Below are 12,505 nucleotides of genomic sequence, written 5' to 3'. Positions count from 1 at the left end.
AGGTATTAATAATTTATTTTATATTAATCAAATCATTAAAAAAAATAATAAAATTATAATTTATGATCGTATCCAAAATCTTAGTCAAAAACTTGTGTGAGACGGTCTCACTGGTCGTATTTTATGAGACGAATATCTTATTTGGTTCATCCATGAAAAATATTATTTTTTATGCTAAGAGTATTACTTTTTATGATGAATATCAATATGGTTGATCCGTCTCACAGATAAAGATTTGTGATACCGTTTCACAAGAGACCTACTCAAAATCTTATCAATCAAATCAAATATATAATTAAGTTAGTGTTATTTCAAATCTCGTCTTTCTTTCTATTCTACATGATGAATAATGCTAAAGGTACAACCAATATATCGTTACAACGATATTTACAATTATTATATCACGAGATTTTATTGTTATATCGCGAGATTTTGTATTCAATATACAGTGAGATTTTGACAAATTGAATTTTTTATTTTGTATAAATTGATGTACAAATATCGATACATACTTAGCGTTACTCATTTATTATTGGAGATATCATTAAAAAATAGACAGAAGAGAAGTTGCGAATCGAATCTATTTAAACTAAAAGGCTAGTTTCGTAACTTTGGTACGATGAATTAAAAATTATAATAATTAGTTTTAATAAAGTCCATTCTCCAACGTGCAACGGCTACAAAACAAAAAACACAAGAAGTTTGAAAATTCAAATTTGAAAGGCAGCGAAGAAGAGAGGAGACGAAGAATGGAGGAGAGCAGCGTCAATTTTGTTGCATCAATGGAGCCGATGTTAGATCCAGAGTCTCAGTTTCTGGTGTCGAAGGAAGAGACTGGTCACGAGTGGGAGCTCTTCAAAGAAAATGTCCGCCCTCTGAAGAGAGGTCGCAACGTCAATTTGCTCAACCAAGCCCTAAAATTCCATTCCCATTCCCATCTAAAGAAATCCCTACTCCACAATCGAAGGTACGTTGATTGAACCTTGTTTCTTCCCCTTCTTCGCCATCTTCTTCTTGATTAGTGTTCACAATTCGACTGGTGTGATCGATTAGGAGGTTGATTGAAGCGATTGACCAGTACGAAGGCGACGATCCACTTCAGCCATGGATCAAGTAAGTATCTTTATTCTATTAATGTTGGTTTCTGGACTAGCTTTTCTGATGATTTTTTGGTCATTTGAGTCCTCGTTCCTCGTTGGTCGGACACGAACGAGGCCCTTAAAGAGGAATTTAGCTGACTAGTTGCCCGTTTTATTGGGATGCTAGAATATTTTTACTGTTTGAATTTCTGATTTCATCTTTGAGAAGTGGTTGGTGAGGGATTTAATCGACTTACTGAAGCTTCTATTGTCGTGGAATTGGAATGTCTGATACCCTGATTAGCTTGTCCTCAGTCCTGTATTAGTAATCAGATGGCTGAACAGCTGAATTGATCCCATTATTGAATTATGTTATACCCAAAAAATGACAAAAAAATCTTTATTTTTTTCTAGCTTCTCTTTAATAAGATGGTGGGCAAACTGTTGAGGAATTTTTTCACAATGGAAAGCAGGACTTGCTTTATCTTATTTGAAGAAGCGTGCAATATTCCTTAGGTAAAGCAAAAATTGTGTTACTGTTAGTTAAAGTGAAAAAGTTTGATGCAATAACTTAAATGAATGCTGTGGATTAATCATATAGGCAATATCATGTGCTCTAGTTGTTGATGCGTATTAGCTTTTTGATACATGCCATGGAAGTTAGGTCAAAGTTGTGCTACTCCCAACCGAAAAGAAACAATGTGACTGTGAAGAAATTTCCTTTTCCTTTTATTTTGGTAACCAAGTTAATTTTAATTGATCCCTTTAAAGGTGCATCAAATGGGTTCAAGAGGCTTTCCCTCCGGGTGGTGACTATTCAGGACTTGTTGTGATTTATGAGCAATGTGTTCGCGCTTTTTGGCATGAACATCGGTATAAGGACGATCTTAGATACCTGAAAGTTTGGTTGGAATATGTGAGTCTTCATCTTTGCTTCCATTCGCCATTAACTGTTTGACTTTACTTATTATGAATTGTAAGAATTGTTTGTTTCTTATCCACTTGTTAGTGCCATCATAATCTATCCATGGCATAAAGCTCGTTGAAGATTTTAGGAACCGTAGTTTCTGCTTCCAACATCATCAAATGTCAAAAAAATTCTATGCATGATTGTGAAGTGTTTACCTAACTGAAATTTGAACGCAATTTAGTATTTTCACATCCTGGAAATTGGAATGCCTTTGAGTTCATGAAATTGCTTGGAATTAGTTTTCCGATTGTTGTTGACATAAATTCTTTAGATAAGTATAATCAATGTAATGAGATGATTACTAAAGTATTTTTAATTTCTCGAGATTTGTGTAAGGTGAATAAGAAATCAATATTTATAGTGTAGTGCTTAAAATAAGAAAGTGTTGATTTAATTAGAGATTTAGACAAAATTGCTCGCTCAGCACCACTGGAGTGTCAGTAGAAAGCGGTCTGAGGTTGGTACAAGTTAAGCTGCTGTTTCTTATCTCCAATCCTATTATGCCATGTGTCAATCGCAATGTGACAAGGTGCTTGCAAAGAGATTTCCACATAGCCAGTAGGCACAATTACTATTCGCCAAAAGCCACTGAGCCGTACATTTCAGATGGCAGCCAAGTTACATCTGTTAATTCTGTTGGTTCATAAGCATTTTATGTTGTGAAATACTATTGAGTGAACTAACGAACTAGGAATTCATTTACTTACACACTTACAACTGTAGAGTTTAGAGTTATAGTAATGGAACATTTACAATGTTTGGTAACTTTAGGTGCAATTGCTTCAAACTTCCAGACTCTGGTATTCTCGTGTGTCGTTTGTCGATTAAATGGTACTGACTAATGTGTAATTGTGTATCATGATTATGGAACGAACTTGTGTTAGCAAACACAATTCTGTATCACTTGAATAAACTCTTGTTCAAGTAGGTGGAGCATGCCATGCTAATGCCTCCAATTTTGTTTTCTTTTTTTTTTTGTGTGTGAATTTATCACTTGTTGCATGGATATGAATGATAGTTACTGTACTCAAATGGTAAAGCAGGCTGAAAATTGCGTAGATGCTGAAGTCATATACAACTTTTTAGAGGCAAACAAAATTGGACAGACACACGCGCAGTTCTACATATCATATGGTTTGCTCATGGAACACAAGCATAAAACTAAAACTGCGAATGACATCTACAATCGTGGGCTATCAATGTAAGTTCTTTTTTGGAGTCTACAAGTGCTGTTATTATAAGTAAATATAAATACTTAAACATTCCTTAGCAGTTGTTCGTAGGAAGAATCTTTTTGTGCTTTCTCTTCTTAAAACTTCTTGTTTGTTATGCAACTAAACAAAAGCTTCGATAGGTTTTGTGGCAGGTCATTTTTATAATTATCATGAATATAAAGATGATAATGTAAAGTATGCAACATAGTTCATGATGTATTTGTCAATAAAGCTAATATGTAGGGAGACACGATTATCTGTCATAAATAAGGTATATGTGGATAAAGGAACTTGATTGTTTAATAATTTCTCAGCACTTTCTCACTGATAATGTAATATAAGTCATGCAGTTATAGACTTCTTGATATTTTAACATTGATAGTGTGATTTTTCTCTTGGTATTTGACAACTTGATTCAAGTCATTTAGTTAGCAGTAGACTTTTTCTGAATCTCTGAAAAATTGGCACCATCATCCAGTAACTGTAATTAATAGTTTCTGGTCAAGATGACTAGCTACAGAAACAGAAAAGCCATATTGACAGGTTTTAACGGAGAAAAGATATGTAATAAATATTTTTCATTCCCATGGTTTGGTAGAAACATGGTAATATTGTAGTGTTTACAAGAATTGACTAATGGGCATATCAGCAATGAGGAGACTAGTTAAGCTACAAAAATAAAAGGATATTACTGGAAATTGAAGAATAATGATAGGACTGAATGGCTAAACCAATGTGACTGGAATGCCCCGAGAGATGGAGCTCCTTGAAGAGAGTCTTAGTGTCCTCAGGTAACAGAAAATCAGGTAGATAATTGTTTTTTAAGAGAATCTGCTACTTGGTCAATGGAAACGAAAAAAGTAACCCAAAGACTAGCCTCTTCCCTACGAATAATTGAATGCCTTGTTTGTTGCAAATTATAAGTTCCTATAGTTTAACACTACATAATATTCTTATAAACAAACTTCTAGTTGAAGAAAATTTATCATATCCCTGTTACAATTTCCCCCCTTTAAATCGATGCTCAGTTCAAGTATATGATACATTTAAAATGACTCATTATGTGTATGGATAAGAGTTAGGTCAACTCCTACAATCACTTTATTCGAAGTCCAAAATGATGTTTTCTTATGTAGTTATAGTTGTTAACTATTATGGTAATTACTCCATTGTTTTTCATTCTGGCTACTAGGAATGCTCAACCTGTTGAAAAGTTGAAGGCAGCCTACAAGAAATTTCTCTCTCGTTCGATGAGACAAATGAAAACTAAAGAAGTATGCAAGTCCTTGCCTTTCTTTGTTGTCTGCTTTACTTGGTGCATTTGACAACACAATTCCAATTAATAGGAGGATGTAATGGGAGACCAGTTACCAGCTCGGAGTTTTGGAACTGTGTTGGCGAAAGAAGCAAGTAAGACATTTATCTTTCTGACTAGTATAATTTGGCACAGCTTGTTCGGTCTTGCTTGCTTATGTTTTCTTGTGACATCAGGAAACCAATCTTCAGAGAGTTCTGATCTTTTCAGAAAAAAATTGAAGGTTGACAGGTTTGTACTGAATTTCCATCCTCGAAGGTCTTCATACCAATTTCGATATAGATGCCCAACGACTGCAAGTTAAGTGTGAAAAGAGGATAGCATTAACAGCACATCATAATCACTCTAGACTTCCCTATCCCTTCTCTATGATCTTATGATTTTTTCAAACTGGCGTGGAAATGAAGGGCTTAAAAATTATTCATGAAGAGAAATAAAGCCATTGTTCTAATGACATTCAGTTTCCCAGAGCCCTCCTCTATAAAAACAAATTAATATTGATGACACTTGCACAAAATAAAATTTCTTTTGCGGTTGCTGAGAAGCCCTGCCTTTGTGTTTCAAGCTATAGATTCTTCAAAATTTCATGAAACTAGAACGTGTTGATGCTAGCTTATTATTGTTACAATTTTCGTTTAAAGGGCTCATGGAAACACACTATCAATTTACAAAGACAACAGCAGTGGTCCAACATCGGGTCATCAGGTTGAGATGTCACATTTAGACATGAAGCAATGGCACTCGCTTGGTCCTCTAGCAGAAAGAAACAAAGAGAACAATGCAATTCCTTCTAAGTGGACATCGAATAAGGTTAATAATAATTTGTGTCTGCTTCATGTATCATGTTATAGAATATCTGTATTTGAATATATCAAGTGATTTTCTACAGATTCCTCAGAAACCTGGTCAAAGAATTGGAAGACCAGCTCCAGGCCCATGCATTGAGATATTCGTGGATGAGGAACGCTTAGAGTAAGACCCAGATATAAAACCTGTGACATACTTTACAAGCACTCAAATAAATCCTTAATCATGAAAATGAAAAAATTAGTCAGTTGCAGTCATGAGTATAAAATATTTAATCCTTGTTCTTGTGGTCTAATCCTTAAAATGATGGTATAGGTTCTTTATTCATTAGTCTCATGTTTGCTAACCCATGAAGTGAACCATCTCTTGCAGACAAAATAAAGCAGACAATGAGAGCGAAAAGTCTTCAGTTCTGCATCTCCGGCCCGGAGATGGTAAAGATCTTAAGAAGTAAGGAGAAGCATGCACTATAATTTTGAATTTGTTATCGCATATGCAAATACGTGCGAATTTTTTTAAAAAAAGCTGTCAAGTTTCACCACCCCCTAAATTCCATGTTCATCCCTTCGTGTACGTGTTTTCATACTCATGCATCCACTCCTTTGTATGTGTTGTATGCTGACTTTTTTGTGTTGTTCTTCTGTTTCAGGGAGACAGAGCTATTGAGGGAGAATCCATTACGCAATTTCCCTCCAAGTTCTCTTCCGCGATGAGCATTAGCAGTTCATTTTTGTATTGTGTTTCTTGTAATTTTATAAGAGCAGCTTACCACTCCAAAGCTTGCTTTGATCTGTATTGTAATTTCACCTGTGGTTTCTACTTTCTAGGGAGAAAAGCTTTTACATTTTCTTTTCATGGTTGTATCGAGTGAAACATAAATACTTAACTTTCTCGGTTTATTTTCTATATAATCATGAATTTATTTGATCTCGAATTCGGCTCGTTAATGTGTTTGTTTTGATTTTGATTCTCAAGCTCTAAAAGTTTGAATCTTGGTTCAAGCTTATTTAATAAAATTTATCATGTTTAAGCTTGTGCTTAAATTCGATGATTTAGATATAAATCAAGTAGCACGCGAGCAGAAAATATATTGATCGTATTATTAAAATAATAATTATAAAAATAGTTAGAGATAGATACTGTAATTTTGATATATAAATTTAAAAAAATAAATAAAAAAAGAGAAAAAAGACACAGAAAATGAACATACAACTTGGTGATTAGAAAATAAAGATTTTATTTACTGAGTTATAAGCGACTTATATTAAATTTTAGCATTTTATTGATATATATAATTATTAAAACAACTATATCTTAATATTATAGTATAGAATGTATAAAAAAAACCATTCGACCGTAATTTCAGAAAAAATAGCAAACTTTTATATTTTTAGCTTTTAGTATTTAAAAATTAAAATGAAAACAATAGAATTGATTTTGAAAATAAAAAAAATACTTACATATGAATAATAATTAATAATAATAATAATAAATGGTAATACAGCGTAGTATTAACCCTAAAGTAAACCCATCCCATCATGTGAATGCTGAATGCTGATTGGTTGAGTGATGTTGTTTAGAGGAGAGATAATTATCATATACAATACGGAGCATGTGGTCCAGTCTATCGAGATCTACGGGACCAGATTAATTCCCCGTCTTAAGAAGGAAGCAAGTAGAAACGACCGTGAAATTGCCCAAACGCGCTCTTCCGTCTATAAAACGCACCCCCCCTCTCAATTCGATTCATGTTTAAATTCATTGATTTTGGGTAATTTTTCTTCCCTTCTGGCTCAGCGGCTATGATCGAGACTGGAGCCACCGATAATGAGCTGATTGGTTGGGAAAATTTGTTGGATAACGTCCCAGATGAGTTGGGTTTCGATTTGTTTGATGACCCGGGGGCCGCCACCGCCTCAGCTGCAGATAGTATGGATTCTTGTTTGTCGATCGAGGACATCGAGCAATACCTTATGAATGACGAGTCCAATTCCGATAAACCAGTGGAAGAACACCACGATGCTTTGACGGATGATTTTTTCTCGGACTTGTTTTTGGATTCGCCGCATGGGTCCTGGTTTGTGTCGGAGAATCTCTCTAAGGATTCTTCCTCCAGCCCTGACTCGGTGGTGGCGGAAGAAGAGAGAGAGGACAGCTCCCATGAGAAAAACAATTTGTTAGCCAGCCCTGACTCGGTGGTGGTTGAGGCGCGAGAAGAAGAGAGAGAGGAGGATAGCTACCATGAGAAAAATTATACGCAGATCAACGAGGATAAAGGTGGTGATGACGGAGAAACTGACGACCCCGTTGACAAAAAACGCAAAAGGTATTACTTTTCTCTATCGGGCTGAATATGCTTGCCTCTCCTTCTTTTCTGATTTAGATTTAACAAAAAAATCGTTGCGTGTATTGTTGCTTGATTAATGAACCGTGTGATTATTGTTATTTTTATCTGTACAAACATCGATGTAGGTTCCGTAATTATGAATGAAACAGATTCATGCTTGTATTCTCTGTGTTTTTCGGCTTCTTCTAGCCTTTTTCTTGGAAGTGCTATTGTTTTTCGAGCTCCATCACTCTGTATATTGTAGTGTAACTTGTTGTATTGAAATCCCTGAACTTGGTGTATGTGAATTGTAGGCTAATCAGGAACAGAGATGCGGCAGTGAGATCACGGGAAAGGAAGAAGATGTACCTGAAGGATCTTGAATTGAAGAGTAAGTACTATGAAGCAGAATGTAAGAGGCTTGGGACTTTGCTCCAATGCTGTCTTGCTGAGAATCAAGCATTACGGCTTTCCTTGCACAATAGTAAGGCATATGATGCTTCCAGGAACAAGCAGGAGTCTGCTGTGCTCTTGTTGGGTGAGGACTTTGAATTCCCACTCTATGATTCTCCTATTTATATTATGATACTGATAGAGCATACTAGTTTCTGGTGATGTCATGCTATGGTTTTATGTGCACCATTAATTATGTGTTAATTTATTAATTGATGTTTTGCTGTTTGTCTTGCTCTTTGCCTGAATCGGGAATAAATTATATTTACTCTCCTCTTTCTTTAAAATGCGACTCTTTACTCCGATTCCTAGAGAACTACTAGAATTGTATCATATTTGCTTATCAGAACAAGCTCATTCTGTAATACCAATGCATTTGATTCGTAGTTTGATCTTATAATAAACCATAGTTATATGTTAAACTGTTTCTTTCCAGGTGTGGTTGCACTGCCCGTTTCCCTTGACCATCAGTTCGCTTTTGTGCATATTTATGTTTTCATCCTGTTTATTGGATCGTGGGTTTTTATGCTCTGATCATTTGTCTGCTCATATCACTCCTTTGTTAAATTTCATGTCTGTATTTATCCACCCTCATATCATGGTAGTTATGTTTAATTCTCAACGGTGAATTCTGCAGAATCCCTGCTGTTGGGTTCCCTGCTTGGTTACCTGGGCATCATATACCTTCTAGTTCTGGACAGCCAGTTCCTGACAAATCTGGAAGTGGCTCTTCGCGAAGAAGTGGGCGACGAAGAGTGGGAAAGCGTCATGACAAGAGAAGTGGGGATGGAGCCGTGTAAAATCCAATCGTTTGATTTATTTATGATGAGCAAAAGATGCAAAGCTTCAAGATCAAGGATGCGGTTAAGGATCATAGAATCCAGCAGTTGCCTTCTATCCAAGACTCCTAGAATTCCTGCTTTTTCACTAGTTAGTTAACCACCACCTCTCCCTCACTATTCCCACCTTTTTCTTCTTAGCTGTAATAGAAAATTAACAAATAACTGCTTCTTGTGTGGGTACGTCAGGAAATATGTTTTTGGCCCGTGTTTTTCAGTAGTATGCTCCTTTTTGGTTTTAAATATGCTTTAGTGATTCGAATCCATGTTTCACTTTTTATCCTCTTGGTTAAATGCTGGTGTTTATCTTTAGTTGACACAGTCCGAACTACTGGTTTTTCTGCCCTTGAGAATGCTCTCAAACATCGGATGCATTTTGCGCATGTCCATCTGTTGATTATTTATTGAAGTTAGATACATGCTGCCTTCACCAAAATGTGCCAATGGAGACCGAGCAACATTTCATTCCATTTGTTGAACACCGCAAGTTAGTTCATAGTTCAGCTTAGTTGAAGTATGATGAATTCCTCAGACGTGTAAAATTTTTATAAGGGTAACCTTGAAGGGATTGCCATATTTTCATCATCTGGAGAATACATGGATCGTGGCCAATAGTCTGATCAGTATGTTTTATATACGTACGATGGGTTGACTCGGTCTATATATGTATTCAAATAATGTTTTTGACTTTTTTGTGAGTCAAGACGAAGGCTTATTTTACAAATTTATTCGTGAGACGATATAATAGGAGTTTTTATGTAGTCTGAATGCTGACATCAACAGTTCCCTTAAGAATCGGGAGGAATGGAGAATGCATATGTGCAACTTTAATTTAAGATTAAACCTTCTTTTTTTACTCTTGTCCCAAGTGAAGGGCCAGGACCTGGTGGCTCTAATAAGGTTCATTCGATCCTGGGTGTGGGGGCAGTGCCCACACCCTATATGTGGTTGGGATTTCACTTCATGAGAAAAAAAAAATTTTAAAAAAAAAATTGTGCCAGAAAAATTCTGGCCCTTGGAGGGTAGGATGGAATAATCCCTCTAATAAAGGGCAAGGGGGCGTTAATATTTTTGAACATTTATGCCTAGATTTTTGAAAATTTAGGTTTAAATGCTTTATTTAACCTTCTCCTTCTCTCTGTCTTGTTGATGAAGACAAGTTTCAATATCAATGAGCAAATGTCAAATTTTATAGACTAACTATAATATATAAACAAATATTGATATGCACAAAATTATTAAATCAAAACATTTAACAATATAATATATATGGTAATGTCATTCCAAAATTATCCTTAAAAAAGATATAAATCCAGATAATGAGTTACGCTTGACTCAAAAGAAACCTCACAATTAGCATTCAATAAAATAATAAATAGATTTTAAGAAAGGAAAAAAAAATTCATTTACATTTAATCAAAACTGTATAATTAAAAAAAAATCATGGTAAATAAACAAAGCTTACTATATAATTTCATATCTGTAGAAATTGATTTGGTTTGGATATTAGAATGTGTCTCTTTCCAACATGAGATGGCTCTTCGTCCACATTAATGTTCAAAGTAAAAAAATCAATATTTTGACTTAGTGGAGTGGATTACCTTAATAATAATTCCTTATCCGTTTGGTATTTATTACTGGATTTTTTTAAAAAAAAAAACAAAAACAAAATCTTATGTGTGTGTGCTACTATTTTCGCAGTCAAACCTTCAATTTTATTTAAACTAATATTCGATGCAAGCGTTGTGTTCGTACAGTTCTTTTTTTGTAATTAAAAACAAATAAAGGAAAAAAATAGTAAAATAAAAAAAATACAAATGTGAAATTTTTGTAATTTAATATCCACCAAATGAAATTATAATGAAATGAAGATGTAATATTTTTGTAACTAAATAGTTGTAAGGTCCATGAGCCTGTTCTTTTCGGGTCCTTCAATCACAGCTCTCGTGATAGTCCATCGCTGTGATTAGGGTGTCATGGACTATCACTGGGGCTGTGATTTCAGGACCCGAAAGGGTAAGGCCTACATTAGTCATCAAATGAAAATATAATAATAAATAAAAGAAAGAAAGAAGTTGTGATATTTTGTAATTAAACAGTATATAAATCCATTGATAAAATTCAATATGAACTTCTAATAATATTTATTTCATATCGATAAATGCAAAAAAGAAAAGAAAGCCAACCGTGCGATTGATACGACTTCTAATGTAAAATAATAATCGTTAAAAATGAAAAATAAAAATATTCTTTTTCCGATGTTGTGTGGTCCATTTGTCGAACTTAGAATGGACATATTTTGATCCTCAAAAAGAAAAAAGAATGAAAATATTTTGCTTTTTTTTTTTACAAAAGATATTGTGCTTTTCTAAGCATATAATAAAATTATTTATTTATTTTATTGTTTTAATTTTCTGATTTTTTTAAAAATTGTAAAAGTCATTGAATGATATTTAATTTACTGCAGCTAATTTTTTTTCCCATACTTCAAAAATTGATTCGGCGACCATAGAATATTTGAAAACTTTAGTAGATATATACAATCTTATCAAGAATTATATATAATCTTATCAAGAATTTGGCATATTCTGTTGGAATGATCCCATTTCTATTTTGTTGGTATGTGTGTTTATATATATATATATATATGATGTATCTCTTTATTTATTTATTTATTTATTTGTTATATTATAATAGTTCAGCATCTTAGAATAACAATTTGTTTGGAGTCATATATAATTTTGAACAAACCTAAACATTTTAGTAAAATGTATTTGATTAATTGTATAAATGAATACTATTTTTCATTTTAGGTATGAACCGAGTCGATCGTCTAATGGATATAAATCCGTGAGACCGTTTTATTGGAGACCTACTCACCTCGTCGGTTAGTATATATAATATTCGAATCATAACATAGACAAAATAATGGCTTGGTATAATTTTTAGAATCTCGCAAATATTCATCTTTTTTTAACTCTCTTATTTTTTCATGAAAAATTAAATTTATGTAAAAAAAATCTAAAAAATATTCAATTTTTCATTTCAATTTTTTTTAACAGTAACTTATTAAAAAAAATCAACTTGACATTCACGCAATGCACGAGGAAAAACATGTAAATTATGGTAAAACTGATTTGCTCGCACAATATAATTTACATATCGCATAGAAATTAGAGGGAGAACAGCTAATAAAGTAGTATAAGAATTTCTTGGAAAAATCATAGATTGATTGAAAAATGAGAGGTGTGGGTCGATTAAATTCAAATGAGTGGAGAATCACGTCTAGATTGTGTACTTATTAGAGACAATTATTGTGCACAACTATCTATATCTCAATAATTGTAATATTTGCAATCATTGTAAATCGAACTCGTGACCTTGACTATGATATTAATTGTAAGACCAAGTGCTAGTCACTTTATCAAAAACTATAACTGGTGATAACAATACATCTCAATCTTTTAAACCATATAATATCACAAGGGTCACGTTTCGATTG

At 33.8% G+C, this 12,505-nt stretch overlaps 2 protein-coding genes across 2 annotated transcripts; both read left to right on the top strand.

Moving 5' to 3' along the window:
* The first annotated feature begins 672 nt into the window (after nucleotides 1-672).
* Nucleotides 673-6,328, top strand: LOC140969476 (mitotic spindle checkpoint protein BUBR1). Its single transcript, XM_073430838.1, has 11 exons — nucleotides 673-967; nucleotides 1,054-1,113; nucleotides 1,851-1,995; nucleotides 3,093-3,250; nucleotides 4,456-4,537; nucleotides 4,610-4,673; nucleotides 4,755-4,809; nucleotides 5,220-5,388; nucleotides 5,468-5,550; nucleotides 5,758-5,835; nucleotides 6,035-6,328. Exons 1-11 carry the CDS (start codon nucleotides 750-752, stop codon nucleotides 6,096-6,098), a joined length of 1,176 nt encoding a protein of 391 aa, XP_073286939.1. The 5' UTR covers nucleotides 673-749; the 3' UTR covers nucleotides 6,099-6,328.
* A 761-nt stretch (nucleotides 6,329-7,089) lies between these two features.
* On the top strand, nucleotides 7,090-9,315 carry LOC140969477 (uncharacterized). The gene is made up of 3 exons (XM_073430839.1): nucleotides 7,090-7,711; nucleotides 8,026-8,249; nucleotides 8,802-9,315. The coding sequence occupies exons 1-3, from the start codon at nucleotides 7,188-7,190 to the stop codon at nucleotides 9,101-9,103; spliced, it is 1,050 nt and encodes a 349-aa protein (XP_073286940.1). The 5' UTR covers nucleotides 7,090-7,187; the 3' UTR covers nucleotides 9,104-9,315.
* Nucleotides 9,316-12,505: the final 3,190 nt, after the last annotated feature.

This window comes from Primulina huaijiensis, unplaced genomic scaffold, assembly GCF_012295235.1.
Source record: "Primulina huaijiensis isolate GDHJ02 unplaced genomic scaffold, ASM1229523v2 scaffold41879, whole genome shotgun sequence".
NCBI lineage: Eukaryota > Viridiplantae > Streptophyta > Magnoliopsida > Lamiales > Gesneriaceae > Primulina > Primulina huaijiensis.
The sequence above is the reverse complement of the archived record's forward strand: the minus strand, read 5'-3'. Positions and strand labels throughout refer to the sequence as shown.